Source organism: Rattus norvegicus, chromosome 10, assembly GCF_021556685.1.
Source record: "Rattus norvegicus strain SHRSP/BbbUtx chromosome 10, alternate assembly SHRSP_T2T, whole genome shotgun sequence".
NCBI lineage: Eukaryota > Metazoa > Chordata > Mammalia > Rodentia > Muridae > Rattus > Rattus norvegicus.
The window spans coordinates 98735539-98757284 of NC_141543.1; the positions used below are offsets into that span (position 1 = coordinate 98735539).

A 21746-nucleotide genomic window follows, 5' to 3' on the forward strand; every position below is an offset into this window, starting at 1 on the left:
CGGGAGAAACCAGAAGCCCTATTTCAGCGCAGTCTCTACATTATCTATGGGTCAAGCAAGCAAAGGAATGAGCCCTCTGCAAGCCTGGAGCCCTCTAGAAAACAAGACATCGGAGTTGGGGATTTAGCTCAGTGGTAGAGCGCTTGCCTAGCAAGCGCAAGGCCCTGGGTTCGGTCCCTAGCTCCGAAGAGAAGAGAAAAGAAAGGAAAAGAAAAGAAAAGAAAAGAAAAGAAGAGAAAAGAAAAGAAAAGAAAACAAGACATCGTGATCACACACATCATGGCTAATAAACAGCACTTCCAAGTCTAAAATTCTAGAATCCAGATGTCTCACCATCCCCCACCTCCTCCCACTGCTTAACAACTTCCCAATGGGCTTTCACTTGACTCAGAGCTGACTGTATTTAACACCAGCGAAGTTTTCTATTTGTTTTGTTTGCTTGTTACTGTTTTTAATTAAAGTTAACCCATGAAGGGTAAGGAAAGTCTCATCCAGAAGGTACTTTGCCACCAAGCCGAATAACTTGGGCTCTATCCTCTCTTGGAATAAGGAGAGACCCTGCTCCTATAGGTTATCTGGACCTCTGCATACATCCCAAGCGCGCGCGCACACACACACACACACACACACACACACACACACACACACACACAAACAGTTGCAATTTTGTTTGATTGTAGAAGGTCCAAGAGAGTTCTGTCAGCAATGTGGTGATGGGATGAGCTCCAGCTCCAGAGCCTCGAGGGGAGAAAACAGAGGAAGAAACAGGCAGATCTCTGGGGCTCACTGCCCCACCTAGCGTAGCTGACTTGGCAAATGGTTCCAGGCCAGTTTAAGGCCTCATCTTAAAAAAAAAAAAAAGTTATCTGAGAAAGGGCAGCCAAGGTTATTCTCTGGCTTTGGCTTCAACTTGTATACCAGCATATATAATCTCAATTAATCCATGGAATGATACTTTTAAATTCCTTACACTGAAACTCTCAATCTACCCCCTCCTCGTGTGTGTGTGTGTGTGTGTGTGTGTGTATCTATCTGTGTGAGTTGTGTGTCTGTCCATGTGTCTGTCTGTATGTCTGTCTGTGTTGAGTGTATGTGTTTGAGTCTGAGTCTATCCGTGTGTGTGTGTGTGTGTGTGTGTGTGTGTGTGTGTGTGTGGCGCTGGTGACAAACCCAGGGCCTCAGCCTCCTCAGCGAGCCTTCCTCCACTGAAGCACATACAAGCATACCATTAACACCCTGCTTCAGACAAAAGCTCAGTGTTATTCCCCCCCCCCCCCCCCCCCCCCCCCGTCTCACGGAGCTGTTCTCTTTCCTGGAACTGGGGAACATTTTATGTGTTAAAGTAAGACTGGAGAGAGAGTAGAAGTCAATACTATCTGTAACAATTCAAAGGCCCCTGGTTTTTTTTATTTCGATGACAGGGCTGACTGTATCTGTTTTCAAGAAATGATTTTCTTTTCCCTGGATTAAACACTGCAGAGCTCGGGGAAAGGGAAAACAAGTAAAGACATTACCAACATGCTCCTCCTCGCTTTGCCATTAACTAGTTTTGCAGCCGGGAACACAGCATTTAACCTTGTTCTGCAGGGGAGGGGGCAGAGAGAAAGTTTCATGGCTGACTTCAAACTTATTTTATAGCTGAGGATGACCCTAAAGTTTCCAATATCTCTCTCCAGCTCCCATCTCCCTACCACTGGGATCACTAGTATTTATCACTGTAGCAACCATGACAGGGATTCCCAGAGGCCACATGGGGTCAGGGGAGAAAGAAAAGGGACAGTGACCAGACAATGACTCTCCAAATCCCAGGCAGGCGCTTCCTTGGCAAAATCCAGTGAGTGCTACTAATTAACATCCAAAGTTAATCAGGAGCAAGCGCCAGAAGGTCCACACAGGTTGCACCAAGTCCAAAGGGAGTCAGAGGCTGAAGCAGGAGTGGAGCTCCCAGAGACTGTTTGATTTGCAGTAACGTCTTCTGCAGCCAGACACTTAGTTGCTCCCCAGCATTGAGTGTTAAGGCCGGCCAGCAGGGCACCACCATGGGACGGGGAGGCTGTGGGGTGGACTACAGTTCAGCCTCTCTATAAAGTGTCTGACATCTAGCCAGCCAAGTCTGCCTTCCTAACCCATCAACTGATTCGGCTAATTCAAAAAAAATTTTTTTCTGTCTGAGACCGCCCATCTAAACTGGCTTCGCATCTCTGATAAAACGTGGAGCAATTTCACAATAAGACCTCAGGCCGGGGATGTAGCTCAGAGGCAGAGGTTGAGCCTGCCCTGCTCAAAGCCATGTTCAACCTCCAGAACCACAAAGAGAATGAAACAAAATGAAAAGAAAAGGTAAAAAATTCAGAATATGACCTCACAGACTCATCCTTACTTTGGTCTAAGTAAGTTTCAAGTTAAGCAATTTAATAATTATCCTATAGGTAGAGTCTGGCTTCCTTGGCCAATTAAGAAAGGTCATTCTAGACAGGTGTGGCAGTGCACACTTTTAATTCCAGCACCCGAGAGACAGCAGAGTCAGGCAGATCTCTTAGTTTGAGGCCAGTCTAAGCTACAGAGAAACCCTGTCTCAAGAAAGAAAAACAAAGAAAGAAAGCAAGGAAGCTGGGCTGGAGAGATGGCTCAGTGGTTAAGAGCACCGACTGCTCTTCCAAAGGTCCTGAGTTCAATTCCCAGGAACCACATGGTGGCTCACAACCATCTGTAATGGGATCCGATGCCCTCTTCTGGTGTGTCTGAGGACAGCGACAGGGTACTTGTAAAGTTAAAAAAAATTCTTGAAAGAGAGAGAGAGAGAGAAGGGGGGAGGGAAAGCCACCCCCTAAACCTCTCAAATGTAATTACTACACCGAATACTTAAACGTCGGGGGAATGCTCTAGCAGTTAAGAAAGGCGGAGCCAGGTGACATACACTTAATCCCAACAGACAGGTCTCCGAGTTGAGTTCGAAGCCAGTCCAGTCTCCGGTCTAGACAGTGAGTTCTAGGACAGCCAGGACTACATAGAACCTGACTCATTATTTGACTGAGTCGGCGAGCGCCCTAGGGATTGCACAGTCCCATCTATTACCACAGTCAAAGCTTCCAAACGGATTGGAACGGACACCCCCAGGTCCGGTCGCCCTGGTCCTGCTCAGCAGTTCCAGAGGTGGGAAGACAGCATGTCCACAAAGCACCAGCACCAGGGAGGGGAGGGGTGTGTACGTCCATTCCCATTCATTTGCCTTTCTCCATCCTCCACAAAGCCGTACGCTGCTTCTTCATTGATAAGGTTAAGAGGCACCTAACTACCGCTTAAAACCCAGCTCAAAATGCTGCCACCCCAGAAATGCTAGCAAACTCTAAAGCTTGTTGATAAGGCTGGGGGTGGGGAGTGGGGCGTGGCTAAACTATCCCTCTCAGTCTTTGGCAGCCAGTGTCGAGTGTCAAGTGTTTTGTAAACTTTAGGCTACTTTGATCTTGCCTGGGAGGGTCCTAGGGTCTCTCTCACCTTAACACAGGCGCCAGATGCCGAAGGAAGATTACTACCACCATCCCGGTAAGGGTGGGGGGTGGGGGGCAGCCATAGTCTTTGACTGAGTAACACAAAAGCACAAGGCCCCTTTCACAAAGTAGTGAATAGATCACATGTCTGATAGATTAAATGCACCGGTTTTAAATACAAATACGTCGTGGATCGCTGATTTCATTTGTTGCCACACCAAACCACAGGATTCTTTTTTCAAACTGCCTTGATTGGCTTCATATTCTGGCTATGTGGCCCTAGACAGACGCAAAGCACTTATGAAATATCCAAAGAGGTGGGGAGAAAGGGGAACGAAAACGAAGCCCGGGCCGGAGTGACCCTCACTGAGTCACCGTTTCCTCAATGGCGGAGCTCGCTGTTGGGGCGGCAGGGGGGGAGGTCGGGGGGGCGGAGGAAGAATCGGAAGAATGCAAGCTGACCTGCGCGTGGAGGCCGAGCCCTTGAGCAGGGAGCCCCCTACCCTGCAGCCCCGATACTCAGAGCCGGGAGGGCTGGGCCCGACGGCCTGGAGCGCCCTCCGGTGGCCGCGCCGCGGGCCCCACCACTGGGGCTCTTCCTAAGACCACGCTCCCCGCCGCGGAAGGAACGAGACACGCAGAAAGTTTCCGAGCCAGGCGGTCAGCAAAGGACAAGCCAGGTCCCGGAGGGAGCCTGGATGCTCGGACTGGGCAGGAGCCAGCGCCTAGACTGGAGGCGACAAGGAGAAATCTGGTTCTAAACGGACCCTCTCTAGGCCTCCGACGTGCCCCCAGGAGGGACTCTCGGCAGATCCCGACCGCGCGGGATATGTCCCTGCAAACCCACCTCGTAAAGGGTACATGGGGACAGTGGCTATCACCACGGCGGGGTACCCCGATACTCCGGCTGCAGAGCATGCTTGGAGTCTTGTACTCTGTGCATTTGCTTAATTGGAGGGAGGGGGCGCAACAGCTCCCTGTGACGCATTGTGGTCCCCAGTAATCTGATTCTAGATGTCCCCGAAGAGCTCACCTGGACTCCCCCGCCCCACCCCCACGCCTCCTTTCCTCTGCCGGGGTGACGAGTGGGAACAGCGAATCCCCAGCCTCCTCCCCTTACAGCCTCCAGGTTTGGGCGCCAGGGTTTCCCCGCCGCACGCAGTGGACCCGCCGGCCGAGTGGTGGCGGCTGGGGACCCGAAGCGGGCGAGGCCGGGCGCGGTGCCTACCTCGTCCACGGTGAGCGGCATGCAGATTCGGTACTCCTTCAGCAGCATGTTCCTGCCGGCCGCGGACCCCGGGAAAGAAGGGGGCGTCCCAACTGATGAGCAAGGCTGGAGCCCAGTGGAGGGCAAAAACGCTGGGAACCGGAGAGCGAAGCAGCCGGGGTGGTGCGCTCAGCTCCTAACTGCCTCCGGTCCGCCCCAGAGCATGTCAAGCTTCGGGTCCCGGTGTCTGTGACTCCCCCGCCTCCTTCCTCGCAGAGATCAGCTCTCCCGGTATTGCAAAGTCAGGCACTGAGGGAGGGAGACCCGCGGGAGACAGCTCCGATCAGCAGCCCCGGGCTGGTAGGCGCGGCTACCAGATCAGGACATGCCCGGCGGCGGGCAAGAGAGGCAAAAGGAAGGGGAAAAGGGATTTCCACAAATTCAAACAAATGCACAAAAGTCGCCCTCTCGATCCTCCTCCGAAAGCAGAGCTGAACCTGGCGAGCTCCCTTTTCTCCTACCCGTCTACCCTGGGTTAATGTCACCAGGAACACATTGCCGCGGGAGCCGGCGATGCTGACTTTCCAAACAAAGGCTCGATGGGCTCCTCTCCCCGGGCGGTAAACAAGATTTCCTGCTCTTTTTTAGGGCCAGTCCCCGAGTCTCTCCGGAGCTCAGCTGAGAGAGAGAAGGGAAACCGTGGCCGCCAGGGCTCTGCCCTGCTCTGGGCCCCGGGTGTCTTCAACCTCGGCGGTTGGCTGCCAGCGCCTTGCGCGCGTCCCCTCCCCCGAGTCCCTCGGCTCTGCGAGCTCCGTGCGTGCCCGTGAGTTTGCAGCCAGCTCGCCGCGACTGGAGAGTCCGCGCCGAGCTGCAGTGTGCCTGGGGCAGGGAGGTGGGTGCGGGAGGAGCGAGAGCGACGAGGCTGACATCAGCAGCGGCCGCGGCGGGGAGGGTAGCCCCATCCGGCCAATGGGGAAATGGCAAAGAATGTGGAGGATTTAAACAAAACAGCATGTCTCTCCCCGTCTGCTGCCAGACAGCCTGGGCTGTCCCAGAACCTAGAGCGGCTAGCGACGAAGAGAATCGCAAAGAGGGGCTATCCTGGACTCTGACAACGTTGGGATCTGTTTTCGAATGTACTCTGGGTGCCATGGGGCTCTCGAGTTAGTCGCTCTGGAAACTCAGTTTCCAAAGTGCACTAGTGCCCCTTGACTTTGGGGGTGGGAGCGTCTTTACAAATGCTCACAGCGAACATTTTTCTCTCTGATAGGGTAAGGCAAGGCCGAGGGCAAAAGAGGTGATGGTTTTACAGTATGTTTTTCTAATATGTTTTTAAGACGGAATCCTCCAGCAGTGTTGGTAAAAACAAAGTATAAATGCTCGCGCGCTCACATCACACACACACACACACACACACACACACACAGAGAGAGAGAGAGAGAGAGAGAGAGAGAGAGAGAGAGAGAGAGATTGAGATTGCCTGTTACCTCTTTCTCCCTGGCTCTACAATCCTACTGCAAGCTTCCCAGAGCAGAAAGAATAGGTTTTCGTGTCAGCACTCCTAAGTTCAAAAAGTCACAGTGAAATGTCAATTAAAATGCCTGGGGTGTTGGTATTTCATCCATATTAAACAGATCTCTCATTTTAACCACAAGAAGCACATTCTTCGGTTACTCAGGAAGCAGCATGTAACTGCTGAAGTCTGGTTTTCATTTGTCTGACTTTTTTTTTTTTAGCTTGTTTTCCTAAAAATGGAAAAAAATATGCATCCAGTGCCTATAGGAGGATAATCTGTAAGCATCACTGGCTCTCACGTATAGATGTGCGTGCGTGTGTGTGTGTGTGTGTGTGTGTGTGTGTGTGTGTGCTTGTGAACTCCGGAAACCTGTATCCACCCATAGAGCTTGCATAGGGCAAGGCAGACTATGCAGGCCTCAATAATACAGATGTTAAAATTATGCTCAGTAGGTCACTAAGCAACATAATGGGAATGGGCTCTGGCTAAAGTTGTCTAGATGACCCAAGTTTAGAACTCAGGGAACATGATCCACCCTGCTAGGAAAAGGACACCCTAATTCTAGCTTATATTTTGGTTAAGAAAGAAAGAAACAAAGAAAAAATATTTTCTAGATAAATGCTTCCCATAGTTGGCTCAGAAATATTTACAGCAGCTAATTAAAGCCAAACCGAATTCCTTGAGAACTGTGTTTGTTTTTGCTTTTGTTTTGTTTTTGAGATAGGGTTACTCCGTGTAGCACTGGTTGTCCTGGAACTCACTTTGAAGTCCGGGCTGACCTTGAGCTCAGAGACCCACCTGCCTCTGCCTCCCAAGTGCTGGGATTAAAAGTATAGTCTGCCACCATCCTTTGAGGTAGATCATCTAAATTTGACCTGGTAGTTGAACTGGAAACCTGTGAGACAAAAACAAAAACAAACAACCAAAAAAAAGAAAGAAAGAAAGAAAGAAAAACACAAGCTGTTTTCCTTCTTCCTTTCCTCTTAGTGGAGTGGCATTAAATAACCTTTACACAGACCCTTCTGTGCATTTTTAGTTATCTCTAGACTGCTAATACTGTGTAAGGCAACTTGTATGCTAGCTACGTAGTTGCTATATTACCTTGTTCAGAGAATAAGGACAGACGGGAAACTTTGCAAGTATTCAGTACAGTAGTGTTTTCTTTTTTTTTTTTTTTTTTTTTTTTTTTGGTTCTTTTTTTCGGAGCTGGGGACCGAACCCAGGGCCTTGCGCTTCCTAGGTAAGCGCTCTACCACTGAGCTAAATCCCCAGCCCCTACAGTAGTGTTTTCTAATCCTTGGGAGGGTGAATCCCCGGACAGGGAACCCGGACACTGCTGGGTGACTCTGCTTTTCTTCCACCTCCTGTTACCAAGGTGACGCCCCCCCCCATGCATTGTCTTTCCCTTTTTACTCAGCGCCTCTATTGCCTGCTCTCACTAAGTGTGCAAGCACAGCTCTAACCCAGCACCTTGAAGGCCTGACAACAGGATGCTCCAGGCTCTGAGACTGTCTCTCCCACTTTAGCCCATTAGTATTTCTTAATCCTAATGCCTGCAAAAAAAAACTCCGTTTTTTCAGCCTCGATCCTTCTGCCCGTCCCATTGCCTTCTCGGAGAACCCTTCATGCCATCCCTGGCCTCTCGACATCATTTTACTGTTTTTTTTTTTTTTTCTTTTTTTTTTTCGGAGCTGGGGACCGAACCCAGGGCCTTGTGCTTGCTAGGCAAGCGCTCTACCACTGAGCTAAATCCCCAACCCCTCGACATCATTTTAAAGCCAAGCATTGACTACCCATGTATATGTTATGGAAAGTAACGCCGACAGCAATGTGCTGAATTGTTGAGGACGCAATACTAGAGGTGCCTGTGTTAACGTAAATACTACAGGAAACATATGGGAACCTGTGGACCCGATGGAATGAGGAAGAGAGGACGGGACATAAACAATCTGGGCGGGAATTAGGGGCGGCTAGGATTCATTACTATGGTTCGTGGTCTGGGGTTAGGAAGAGTTCATTCATAACTCATTTAGTCTTGGGGAAGAGGGTGCCATCTAGTGATCAAAAGTGGGTGCTTGCAAGCGTTTCAAGTTCTGCCTTCAGCAGCCCCAAGTAAATGACAATTCTTCCTTCCTTCCTTCCTTCCTTCCTTCCTTCCTTCCTTCCTTCCTTCCTTCCTTCCTTCCTCCATTTTGTTGTTGTTGATGATGATTCTGGATGCAAAGAGTTTCTGAGTAGCCCTGGCTGTCCAGGAACTCACTCTGCAAAGCAGAATGGCCTTGAATTCAGAGATCCGCCCACCTCTGCCTCCAGAGTGCTGGAATTAGAGGCACGTGCCACCACCTCCCAGCCATACCTGTTCCTTTTCAAGGTGACGGAGGGCAACGCTATCATGGTAATGGTTGATAAGAGGTTCCATCAACTGCAGTTGTCGGCGGTCGAATGTAAAAATGAGGGTAGGGCACAGGGAAAGTAAAGGCATCACGCGTTGACTTCACGTCTTAGGACAGATGGCACTTTGTTATGGAAGTCACTGAAAGATAAGAACAGAATTCTTGGTTTCACTGATTAAATATGTCAACCCTCCACCATCCAGCATTTGGCCGTGTTGAGGAGGGGGCGACCAGGAATCAGTGTAAGATCCATTGGTCCTATGCAAGGGTCTAATTACTCCGAACTTGATTGGGACTGACTTTCAGCCTCTAGAAGAGCAAGCTCGGGGGTTGGAGGTTTAGAGACTGATTTTCAACTTGTCCAAAGGGGTTGCATGGGGGAGGGGGAGGCTGAGGTGTAGTTCAATAGGAGATCTCTCATCCTGCTCAAGACCTGGTTTCTTCTAGCTCTGCAGTGGGGAGGAGAAAGGGTTGAGAGAAGATGATTTAAAAAGAAAAAAGTAGCCATTGGGAACTGGAGAGATGGCACAGTGGTTGAGAGCACTTGGCTGTTAGAGAGGATGCCAGTTCTGTTCTTTTTTTTTTTTTTTTTTTTTAATTATTTTCTGAGTTAAGACTCATGTTTTTTTTTTTTTTTTTATTAACTTGAGTATTTCTTATATACATTTCAAGTGTTATTCCCTTTCCCGGTTTCCGGGCAAACATCCCCCTCCCCCCTCCCCTTCCTTATGGGTGTTCCCTTCCCAACCCTCCCCCCATTGCCGCCCTCCCCCCATAGTCTAGTTCACTGGGGGTTCAGTCTTAGCAGGACCCAGGGCATCCCCTTACACTGGCGATCTTACTGGGATATTCATTGCTACCTATGGGGTCAGAGTCCAGGGTCAGTCCATGCATAGTCTTTAGGTAGTGGCTTAGTCCCTGGAAGCTCTGGTTGCTTGACATTGTTGTACGCCAGTTCTGTTCTTAACGCCCACATCAAGAGGCTCCCAACCGCCTGTACCTCCAGGGCATCTGACATCCTCTTCTAGCTCTGAAGGCCCTCAGATACACGTGGAAAAGTCACATTTATGCACACCTATAATAATTCTAGGACTGGGGAGATGCCTCCGTGGTTAAGAGCACTGACTGCTCTTCTAGAGGTCCTGAGTTCAATTCCCAGAAACCACATGGTGGCTCACGACCATCTGTAATGGGATCCGATGCCCTCTTCTGGTGTGTCTCGATGACGGTGACATTGTACTTATATAAAATAAACCTTTAAACAAAAATATATAGTAATAATAGTAATAATTTTAAAAATCGTTCCCAGAGTAAATGGTGCACATGTTTAATCCCAGTACTCAGGAGGCAGAAGCAGGCAGATCGGGAGGCCATAGTCTATATATAGTGAGTTCCAGGTCAGCACGAGCTGGACAGTGAAACCCTGTCTCCAAAGAAAGGAAGGAAGGAAGGAAGGAAGGGTAACTCCCATTGTCATTCCCATTCTGTTTTGTACTGCCCAAGTAACCCCTGGTGAGCCCCTCCTCTTTGCCTTAATCTCAACCTTCATCGCTTAGCTAAGGTGGTATCTGCTGTGACCAGCTCATGCTGAAGAAGTACGAAAGACCCACTCTAATGTGGAATCCCCCTGACTGTGTGTGGTTGCCTGTCTGTAGTGGGAGGAGATACATGTGGACACACGCTCATGCATGAGGAGACCAGGAGTCATCATCCGACATTTTGAGGCAGAGTCTCTCACTGGGACTTGGTGTTCCTCAGCTAGGCTATTTTAGACTAAGCTGGCCAGCCAGAGAGCTCCAAAGATCTGCTGGTCTCTACTGAGATTACCAATTCAAGCCACCACCACACCAGCATGTGGGTTCTGGGGATCAAACTCAGCCCCCCCTGCTTTCTCAGAAAACACTTTATTAACTTTGCCATCTTCCAGCCCCTCTCTGATTTATTTATTCAGTTTTTTTCCTTCAGTGCTGAGGACTAAACCCTGGGCCTTGCAAGGTTAAGTGCTTTATCACTGACCTACGACCCTATCACTTTTTTTTTTTTGCGGAGCTGAGGACCGAACCCAGGGCCTTGCGCTTGCTAGGCAAGTGCTCTACCACGGAGCTAAATCCCCAACCCCTCAACTATTTTTTAAGACAAAGAACTTAAAAAAAGAGATTTATTTATCTGTATTTTATGTGTATGAGCATCACCTGCAAGTTTGTGTATACCACGTGGTGTGCCTGATGCCCACGGAGGCCAGAAGAGGGCGCCCTAATCTCTGGAATTTGAATTGTAGATTGTGAATGCCCAGGTGGATGCTGGGAACCAAACCTGGGTTCTCTGCGAGATCACTCAGTGTTCTTTTTGTGGTATCTCAGGACAGGCTTTCTCTGTGTAGCTTTGGCTGTCTTAGAACTCATTCTGTAGACCAGGCTGGCCTTAAACTCAGAGGTCCACCTGCCTCTGCCTCCCAAGTGCTGAGGGGAAAGGTGTGCACCACTGCTACTTGGCATAATAACTCATATCAAAACTCCAGGCGAGCTCTTTCTCTCGGGCCCGTGGCGCCGGCAAGATGGGTAAGTGTCGTGGTCTCTGTACTGCCCGGAAGCTTCGCAATCACCGACGGGATCAGAAGTGGCATGATAAACAGTACAAGAAAGCCCACTTGGGCACAGCCCTGAAGGCCAATCCGTTTGGGGTGCCTCTCATGCAAAAGGAATTGTGCTGGAAAAAGTAGGGGTTGAAGCCAAACAGCCAAATTCTGCCATCCAGAAGTGTGTCAGGGTGCAGCTCATTAAGTACGGCAAGAAGATCACAGCGTTCGTGCCCAATGACGGTTGCTTGAACTTCATTGAGGAAAATGATGAAGTTCTGGTTTCTGGATTTGGTCACAAAGGCCATGCCGTGGGTGATATTCCTGGAGTCCGCTTTAAGGAGGTTAAAGTAGCCAATGTGTCTCTTTTGGCTCTGTACAAAGGCAAGAAGGAAAGACCAAGATCATAAAATTTTGACAATGGAAACAGAATAATAAATTTTCATATCCTGGAAAAAAAAAAAAAAAACTCCAGGCGAGGAGATAAAAAGATCGCTCCACAGTTAAAAGCACTGGCTGCTCTTCCAGACGACCTGCGTCAATTCCCAGCACGCACATGCAGCTCACAATCCTCTGTTACTCCAGGCTCAGGGGAACCGATACCCTCTTACAATTAAAAATTGTAAATGTTTAAAATTTTTAAAAATTCAATGACTGTGATAAACAGAACAATGGCTTCCAAAGATACCAAGTCCCAGCTCTGAGAACCTGAAAATGTTGCCTTATTCGGCGTCTTTGCAGATGTGACCAAATTGAGGATTTTGAGATGAAGTGGTTGTTGTAGATAGGCCTAAAAAGAATTATGCAACAGAGAGAGCTAGAGCTGTGGATCTCAACCTTCTAAGGCGACGACCGTTTGATACAGTTCCTCACGCTGTGGTGACCCCCAACCATGACATTATCTTCATTGCTACTTCATAACTGTAATTCTGCTACTGTTATGAGTCGTAACGTAAATGTCTGATATGCAGGAGAGCTGATATGCCACCCCCAAAGAGGTCAGGATCCCTGTGTTGAGAACTGCTGAGCTAGAAGAGATCGGATAACCACAGAAAGGAGAAGAGACACTGGGGAGACAGCTCAATCTCTTTCCTATGGTGCCCAGTTTCCCTCTTACCCTCTATAGCAGGTACGGATTCATACACACACACACACACACACACACACACACACACACACACACACGTATTATTATTTTTAAATCCATCAGTTTCTCTAATTGCCTTAAAAGCAGGCAGTTGACAGAAACAAATACAGGAACATTTCTTTTTCTTTTTTTTTTTTAAGATTTCTTTATTTATTATATATGAGCATACTGTAGTTGTCTTCAGACACTCCAGAAGAGGGAATCGGATCCCATTACAGATGGTTGTGAGCCACCATGTGGTTGCTGGGATTTGAACTCAGGACGTCTGGGAGAGCAGTCAGTGCTCTTAACCACTGAGCCATCTTTCCAGCCCTGGAACATTTCTATAAGGCTTTCCTTCAGTACCGCTATTCCAGTACGACTTCTAACTTCAAATTTCTTTTTTTTTTTTCTTTTCTTTTTTTTCGGAGCTGGGGACCGAACCCAGGGCCTTGCGCTTGCTAGGCAAGCGCTCTACCGCTGAGCTAAATCCCCAACCCCTAACTTCAAATTTCTAGCAACTATGACTTCCCTTAAGGTGAACTGTGCACCTACACACTCATCTTCTTAACCCAGCCACATAGCCTGCCAATAGACACTCCATGTGCATCCCAAGATGGTGATATTCCTCTTTCCCTCCTGCCTCAATCCTCCCTAACTGGCTGCTTCCTGAGAAATGGTGTCCCCACCCAAGCAGATGCTGTGACCGACCTGTTCCAGCTCTTTCCTGTCATCTGTCAGCCAACTCAACTCCATCTTCAGACTAGGTCCGGAATCCAGCCACTTCTTGGCACCTCCACTGCCTCCCTCTCATCTCATAGTCATAATCGTTTTTCCTTTGGGGGTTATTACAAAAATCTCTCAGTCTCCCAACTTCTGCCCAAACTTAATGAGCTCACAGCATCCAGAATGAGTCTTTGTTTGTTGGGTGTGTGTGTGTGTGTGTGTGTGTGTGTGTGTGTGTGATCACAGAGTTGGGAATGGGATCCCTGAATGCTAACTAATCACTCTGCCATTAAGCCACACCCCAGCTCCCTGGCTGATTCATGCTGCGTGTTTGTTCTCAAAGTGTGCTCTCAGTGTGCCCTTGCAGATGATCCTTGTAACATGTTTTAGCTCATACCACTCCTTTGTTTCCACTGGCTCTCCATCTTACTAGAGCTAAAACCAGTCTGGGGGCTGGAGAGATATCTCAGCAGTTAAGACTCTTGCTCAGGCTCAAGAGATGGCTCAGTGGTTAAGAGCACTGACTGCCCTTCCAGAGGTCCTGAGTTCAATTCCCAGCAACCACATGGTGGCTCACAACCATCTATAATGGGATCCGGTGCCCTCTTCAACTGTGTCTGAATAGAGCAACAATGTACTCATATACATAAAATAAATGAATATATCTTTTTTAAAAGGAGCACTGTCTAAGGTTTATTTAAAAAGAAAAAAAGACCACTTGCTCTTATTGGACTTTAGTTCAATGACAAGCAGTCACATTATAGGGGATCTGATGTTCTTTTCTGGCTTCCTTGGGCATCAGGCATGCTTATGGTACACATACATACATGCAGACTCCTATGTATAAATTAAGTAAAATAACAAAAAACTTTCAACCTCCAGCTCATATTTTCCTCTTTTTTTTTTAAAGATTTATTTATTATATATGAGTACACTGTAGCTGTCTTCAGACACACCAGAAGAGGGCATCAAATCCCATTATAGATGGTTGTGAGCCACCATGTGGTTGCTGGGATTTGAACTCAGGACCTCCGGAAGAGCAGTCAGTGCTCTTAACCACTGAGCCATCTCTCCAGCCCCTGAAAGTTGTTTTTTTGTTTGTTTGTTTGTTTGTTTTTCTTTTCTTTTTTTCGGAGCTGGGGACCGAACCCAGGACCTTGTGCTTCCTAGGCAAGCGCTCTACCACTGAGCTAAATCCCCAACCCCTGTTTTGTTTTGTTTTGTGGTTTCTATGCTATGTCATAGAAATTTAGAGGATGTAGGTAATAAAACTTGTACAGGCTTTTAAAATAGCAATTTCCAGGTCAGGGGGATTGCTCAGCTGGTAGAGGTGCCTGCTGCTAATCCTGAAAACTGAGTTCAATTTCCAGACCCCACATGGGGGAAGGCAAGACTGACTCCTACAAGCTGTCCCCTTACCTCCACATGGATATAACTAAATGAAATGTAATTGACTAAAAACAATTTGGGGGCTGGAGAGATAGTTCAGCAGTTAAGATCACTTGCTCAGGCTGGAGAGATGGAATTGTCTCAGAAACGTGATCTGAATTATCTTAGGGGTTCTTGTTATTGGCTCGGCAAATTGATTGAAAACGCAAAAACACTGCTTGCCTGCCACCTTTTTTTTTTTATTTTTTTTTTTTTTAGTTGCAATTAAAAATCTCACAGATCAATGCAAAGAAAACCTTAGAACTTTTGTCTTCAGGGTCAGTTTTAGCCTCCTCATTTAAAAATGGGAACACTGAGGACCAAGAAAAGTCAAGTGGCTCACGGATTGTTCTGGTAAATCGTTTTCAAATCAGTGGACGTAAAAATACGTGAGAAGTCCTGCTGTGTTAGATTCGCATCCCTAAGACACAGATGCCTAGCCTAGAAGCCAGCGGGAGGCTGGAACCACTAGTCCAGCCCTCAGAGAGCCCCGCCCTCAGAGAGCCCCGCCCTCAGAGAGCCCCGCCCTCAGAGAGCCCCGCCCATTCTCGTTCCTGCCCCCGCGCCGAACGGCCCGCCTCCAGGCCTGTCTGCAGCACTGCCTGACTGGCGACCAGAGCAGAGGGCCTCACGGGGTCCTAGCCGCAGGCTTCCGACACACTGCCTGAGTGGATCCGCAGGCGGCTTCCGGTGCGAGTGACGAGTGGTGGCCGAACTTGGGGGACAGCAGGGGACTCTTAGGCAAGGACCATGGCGGACGGCGGCTCGGAACGGGCCGATGGGCGCATTGTGAAGATGGAGGTGGACTACAGCGCCACAGTGGACCAGCGCCTGCCTGAGTGCGAGAAGCTGGCCAAGGTGAGGGGAGGACAGCCGGCTGTTGGCGGGCGCCAGGGGCTGAGTCACGGCGTGGATCCTGCTTAGGCCTCAGGGGGCCTGCGGGCTGGAGCGCTCATCCCTGGTGTCTTCCTAGCCGGGGATGGACCTGCTTGAGTGGGAGACCCCGGGTCTACCTTCCCGGGAGTCGCCGCAACCCGAAGCTCCCCAAGCCCTAGATAAATAGTCATTTCTTTCCCATCGAACCTGAAGCCTGGTTTTAGTACTTGCCCTTTCTTGGGATGCTAAGTAAGGTTTGGTTTAGTCGGTTCTCAACTTCAGGCTGCATCGGAGTTTGGTTCTAATATTACTGTGGCCCAATCAGTTAACGTTCTAAAAGTGTATGTGGATCATGGCAGTGACTGGTCTTTGGTTAGGAGGATCAGGAAAATGATAACACACACGCAGTGAACCCCGGACCCTGTGCATGTTGGTAAGCTATCCAAGTGAAAGTGTTAATGGAACACGGAAGGGAACCGATCATTCTTATGGGAGAGAAGCTGATGTTTGTACTAGACTTGAGTAGGATGAAATAAAATTGAGATAGTAATTTCTAGAGAGGACAGTATAGGAAAGACAAACGGGTATTAAGTACAGAGCCTGAGAGGGCAGATAATGAACAATGAACCAATATGGACGTGGTTTGTGTGCTAGGAATCAAACTTGGGGGCGGGGTGTGTGTGTCATGACCACAAAAGGCGAATGCTCTACCATGAATTACACCATCCATCAGGCCTTTAATTTGGAATAAGAATATATCTTGACCCAGACATTTCCACACTCTATGCTATGCAACTGGCAACTTTTAATACCATTTTATACTTAAGCCAAGGCAGAAAGTATTTTGCCTGAGGTTATAGTAATAGCCAGGGATTCAAAACTAGGTTTGCTCATTAGATATGTTGTCGGTTACTGCTAACGATTAAACCCAGATCTCCTTAAATTCCTACAGTTAAGTCTCAAAAATCACCTGGGATACACTCTACAAGGATTGTTTGGTCTAAGAACTTAATATATAAGTACAGAATGGATAATAGTCACAAAGCCAAGTAACACTCCTGATTTGAATGGGAAACCAGGAGTATAAAATTTTAAAAATTGTTTTATGGGTGTTTTGCCTGCATGTTTGTTTCTAAACTGGTTGTGAGGTGTCATATGTGTTCTGGGAACTGAACACAGGTCTTCTTGATGAGAAGCCAGTGCTCTTAACTACTGAACCATCTTTCCATCCCAAACACCTCCACCCCCGAATACGGATTTTTGTGTGAAATATTTTAATGCTTAAAAACTGAATGTTAGGGGCTGGAGAGATGGCTCAGTGGTTAAAAACACTGACTGCTCCTCCAAAGGTCCTGAGTTCAAATCCCAGCAACTGCATCACCATGCTCACAACCACCTGTAATGAGATCTGATGCCCTATTCTGGCGTGTCTGAAGACAGCAATAGTGTATTTATGTGTAATAAATAAATCTTTAAGAAAAAAAACTGGATGTTAATCTGTCTATTTAAACTGAAGAGCTAAAGAATTAAGAAACAGGGCCGGAGAGATGGCTCAGCAGTTAAGAGCTCTGACTGCTCTTCCAGAGGTCCTGAGTTCAAATCCCAGCAACCACATGGTGGATCACAACCATCTGTAATGAGATCTGACGCCCTCTTCTGGTGTGTCTGAAGACAGCTACACTGTACTCATATAAATAAAAATAAATAAATCTTAAAAAAAAAATTAAGAAACCTACCTTTAGGGAATGCCATCTCCTGAACGGCCCCTTTGAAATTAATAGAACAATGGTACTCATAGCAGGTAGAGACATCATTTGCTTTAGAAAGTACAGCTACACCAGCAGTGTACTTCATACTTGTAATCGTAGCACTCGGGAGGTTCAGGCAGGAAGGGAAATGTAGACAAAGTGTAGTCCAAGAAAAGTCCTGTTGTGTAGGCCACAGATACAAACTCAAGTGCCAGATGCTTTCCTGGGCGGTTGATGAGTAATGGGTGGGCTCAAAACCAAAGCTGTTTGGGCCTGTTGAAGTGGTTAAAAATGAAAACATTTGGGTTCTGGGGTTTGCGTGTGTGTTGCTTTTGAAGACTGCTTGTGAAGCCAAGCAAGGTATGTGTGTGGTACTTATTTATGGATCAGAAAAGAAGACTGAGAAGCAGGTGGATTTTTTTATTTTTTTCTAAAACAGGTCCATAGTTTTAACTTTCAGATTTTCTCATAATTCTGGTTGACTTTTTTTTTTTTAAAGATTTATTTATTTTATGTATATGAGTACACTGTAGCTGTCTTCAGACACAGCTGAAGAGGACATCGGATCCTATTAGAGATGGTTGTGAGCCACCATGTGGTTGCTGGGAATTGAACTCAGGACCTCCGGAAGAGCAGTCAGTGCTCTTAACCACTGAGCCATTGCTCCAGCCCCCTCTGGTTGACTTTTTAGATCTCTTTAATCAGTTTTGCTTTACTCGTTTTTTAAAAACACCCTAGCAAACTGTGTGGGTGTATGCGGGTGGGTTACTAGAGATCAAACTCAGGACATAGCAGGCCAACACTCTCCCACTAAGCTCTAACCTCCAGCCTTTCACTGTTTTCCCTCCCCACATGGCTTTCCCTCTCCACCCCTTTCCAGGGCTGGAGGTTAGACAAGTGCTCTGGTCTCTGCTACTTTGGAGTGTATGAACATTTTAGTGTGCGTTGTTTTATTTTTATTTTGAGCTCATTAATAACTTAAAGTTTTGTTCTTTTCATTTGTAAGAAGACTTAAATCATTCAATGGTTATCCTAGGGTAATCACGCTCAGGTTCCTAGCAACAAGAAGAGTAATCAATTTTTGCTATATCTCATTTCCTGTTTAAAGGATCATCTGCACTTAATTTCCCTTCAGACATTGTTTAAATATGAAAGAAAATTTAAAGGTAAAAAGTGTAGGTGCAGATTCTTGATAAGAGTGTGTCAAGTGTGGGCTCAGCAGTTAGGAGCATTTGCTGCCCTTCAGAATACCGGAAATCAGCTTCCAGCACCCTGGTCAGGTGGCCTACTCTGGGCTTTAAAATTCAACTGTTTGTGGTAACTTTGTATTAGTTCCTTCTTGGGGTTGTTTAGCAAATGTTAACTTTTAGAGATCCTACAGGTGCCTGGCTCTTACTGACATGGAACAAACTCTGTAGACATTACCTAATCTACAGAGATTTTCTAGTGAGGAAAATGAATCACACAAGTTCCACGTTCTCACACTCTGGATTTGGACGGCTGCTACCATCTTACTCCCATTGAGTTGAAAGGCTGCCCGCAAGAGGTGGCATTTCGGGAGCCGTGTGAATAGACAGGAAGGAAGATGGTGCATAGTCATTGGGTTGAACATAGAAGAGTAGGAGGAAAAAGTGAGATGGTTTGAGAACTAGTTGTCTTTAATGAAGATGATGGTAGTGTCTCTCAGCCCTGTTAACTTGTCATATCCTCCTTACTGTGACAGCCAGGCACAGTAAGCCAGTTAAAATCATCTGAGTAGTTTGACATAGTTGTGTACAAGTTGGTGTAAGGGAAGCTACAAGTAAGCAAGGGTCCAGGTCTAAGGAACTCACGGAGCACTTAGTTCCCACTCTGTCTATAAGTCACTATTACATAAGGTATGAGAATGTATCTTCAAGCTACATGTGGTGGTTCGAATAAGAATGGCTCCCATAGGCTCCTATATTTGCTTTAGTTACCAGGGAGTGGCCTTGTGGTTACGTCGGGTGGGTTTTGAGATTTTAAAGAGCCCGTTCCTAACCCAGAGTGTCAGTGTCTATCTCTGCCCCTGCCTGTGGATAAGGATATAACTCTTAACCACTGTCCAGCACCTGCCTACCTGCTGCCATGCTCCCCACCATTATGATAATGTACCAAACCTCTGAAGCTTGAAGCAAGTCCCCAATTAAATGTTTTCTCTTAAGAGAGTCGCCTTGGTCATAGCATCTCTTCACAGCAGTAGAACACCGACTAAGATACTAAGTGTGAACAGCTCTTACCTCTAAGCTTGCCCTACAGGAAGCCAGGTCAGAATGATCATTGCAGGTCTGAGGACAGCGTCAATTTCAGAGTATAAATTTTACTGAGATTACAAAGTTAATATTGGGTGTAGTTCAGGGACATTGCAAAGTAGAGCCTGTGGGGTCAGTATTAAATGAGGTGCTGAGTGACTAACCGTTTCAGAGAACACTGGCCAAGAGCTCCTTTCTAAGGAGATGGCCTTTGATGTCATGCTGGCCCTCCAGTGCATGGACTAAAGCAGTGTGACTCCCTCCCCAGTAGGGTGCAGTTCTTAGTGTCTGCTTCTGAGTTAGTGTGCCGTGGATTCTTCTCCACTCAACCGACTACAGTGACAGCAACCACGGCAGCTATCTTAGTGAGTAAAGGATGGTTGACATTTTTACTTTTTTCTTTCTTTTTTTCACTTTATTTTCATATACTATTTTCTATAGAGATTACTTTGAGCAGAGTATAGTCATCCTCAGTAAGGGAGCTGTCATGCTGAAATGGGTGAATTGGGGATCTAGACCTGGTTCTGCTGATGTTTCTGTGACTGATCAAGTCTCTTAAACTGTCAGTTGTAATCTGTAAAATGAGGTGACGGTTTAATGTGCAGCAGACTTCCCAACACTGTTTCTCTGTCTTTTGTGATTTACTAGCCTTCTCAATTTGTCTGTTCTCCCTGTGGTGAGCATTCAGCTAATACTACACATGGATCTGTAGGCTTTCTGACCTGCAGCTCCCTGTTGCCTGGAAAGCATTGTTAAGATATGTTACATTCACATTCCAGATCTTCTTAGGTCTGAACAGTCCCTGACTGTGCTCTGTGGTTGGCAGGATGGCAGGTCACTAGTACAAGGTGTGTTCAGCACATATATGACCTATGCTCAGTCCCTAGCCCATGTCTAGACCCCAGCAGAAAGAGAAAATCTATGTCTTACAGGTTATCTTGGGAAATAAGGCAAAATTCAAACATTTATGGCCTAAATTTAAAAACTGTTAAATGGATGTCAGAGGGGGCAATATTTATAAATTGCTTGTGACTGTCATTAGAAAAGCAGTGGGTGAGACACTAAAGATTGAATCCAGGGCCTGGTGCATGTTAGAGAGGTATTCTGCCACTAAGCCACACCCCTGACCCTTTTTCACTTTGAGGCAAGGTCTTGCTAAATTGCCCAGGCCAGCCTCAGACTTGCTGTCCTCACTGCTCTGTGCCCCAGCTCTACTCCCCCTTACTCACCTGCCCTCGTCTCAGCAGGTGGATTTAGTTTGCATCAGCCCCTCCTAAGGGGACTTTGCAGGCTGGCTTGTGGGTCTTGTCTTCAGATCATTTCTTCTATTTGTACGCTTCAGAGTCCTACCAGTTAGGAGTTCTGGACAGAACAGGATAAACAGGTATCGCCACTCTAAGCTGATAAGTTAGAATCCAAAACAAGACTCTCTTTTCTCAGAGGAGACACCATTATTATTACAGGTTCAGTTTTTCTGAGGTTGTGAGGACAGGCTGTGGTAGCACACACCTTTAATCCCGGCACCTGGGGTGGGGAGGAGGCAGTTGGATCTCTAACTTTGAGACCAGTCTGGTCTTCTAGGACAGCCAAGGCTACACTGAGAAACCCATCTCAAAACAAACAGTTTGTAAATCTGAGGGTGTAGCTCAGTTGGTGGGGTGCTCAACTCCGTGCAGAGACGCTTGGTTCTACCCCTAGTTCCCTACAGACCAGGTGTGGTTAGACCTCTGTAACCGGGAGCAAGGAGTAGAGGTTCAAAGTCACGCTTGCCTACATGAATTTGAGGCCCAGCCTGGACTACGTGAGTCCCTGCCTCTGTGTGTGTGTGGGGGGGGGGGGGGAAGAAGAAAAATGAGGCACAGTGCTAGGGCACTCACACCCAAAGAGGAGAAAAGAAGCACAGCTTGTGGATCCTTAGTAGGAAAACCCTAACCTGAGGACTACCCTGGAGGAGCAAGCTTTTCACACATGGAGAGTTAGAAACCAGAGCAGTAGTGGAGGACATGTTTCCTTTAGAGTGGACATTGATTTAACTCTCCCAAAGGCTTTGGTCAGGACTGGGTCTGTTGGTGATGCTTCTGTTCATTGTCTTGTTTCAGGAAGGACGGCTTCAGGAAGTCATCGAAACCCTTCTCTCTCTAGAAAAGCAGACCCGGACTGTAAGTACCTAGTGAGCGGTACAGCCCGCACTTAGCAGTCAGGGACTCGTGCTGCCCACTCACCTGTGCTGTGCTTTCATCCCTGCAGGCCTCTGACATGGTGTCCACGTCCCGCATCTTGGTTGCAGTAGTGAAAATGTGCTATGAGGCCAAAGAGTGGGACTTACTTAATGAAAATATTATGCTTCTGTCAAAACGAAGGAGTCAGTTAAAACAAGTGAGTTCTTGATTGCT

The 21746-nt window shown here is 47.3% G+C and overlaps 2 protein-coding genes and 1 pseudogene across 6 annotated transcripts in view; 2 read left to right on the forward strand and 1 right to left on the reverse strand.

Moving 5' to 3' along the window:
* The window catches only part of Pitpnc1 (phosphatidylinositol transfer protein, cytoplasmic 1), a 264927-nt gene extending 259381 nt beyond the window's left edge, over positions 1–5546 (reverse strand). For both annotated transcript variants that reach the window (NM_001427418.1, NM_001427419.1), the window contains 1 exon segment: positions 4717–5546. In NM_001427418.1, the coding sequence (NP_001414347.1) occupies positions 4717–4764 (48 nt within the window). In that variant the 5' untranslated portion in view covers positions 4765–5546.
* The window catches only part of Psmd12 (proteasome 26S subunit, non-ATPase 12), a 34395-nt gene that overhangs the window by 596 nt on the left and 12053 nt on the right, over positions 1–21746 (forward strand). For 2 of the 4 annotated variants that reach the window (XR_015630446.1, XR_015630447.1), the window contains exons 1-3: positions 15138–15317; positions 21453–21512; positions 21601–21729. Coding sequence is in view for 2 of the 4 variants with exons in the window: in NM_001005875.1 (NP_001005875.1) it covers positions 15210–15317; positions 21453–21512; positions 21601–21729 (297 nt within the window). In the remaining 2 variants the exon portion in view is untranslated. 4 annotated transcript variants of the gene reach the window in all.
* Positions 11127–11648, forward strand: Rps23-ps9 (ribosomal protein S23, pseudogene 9; annotated as a pseudogene).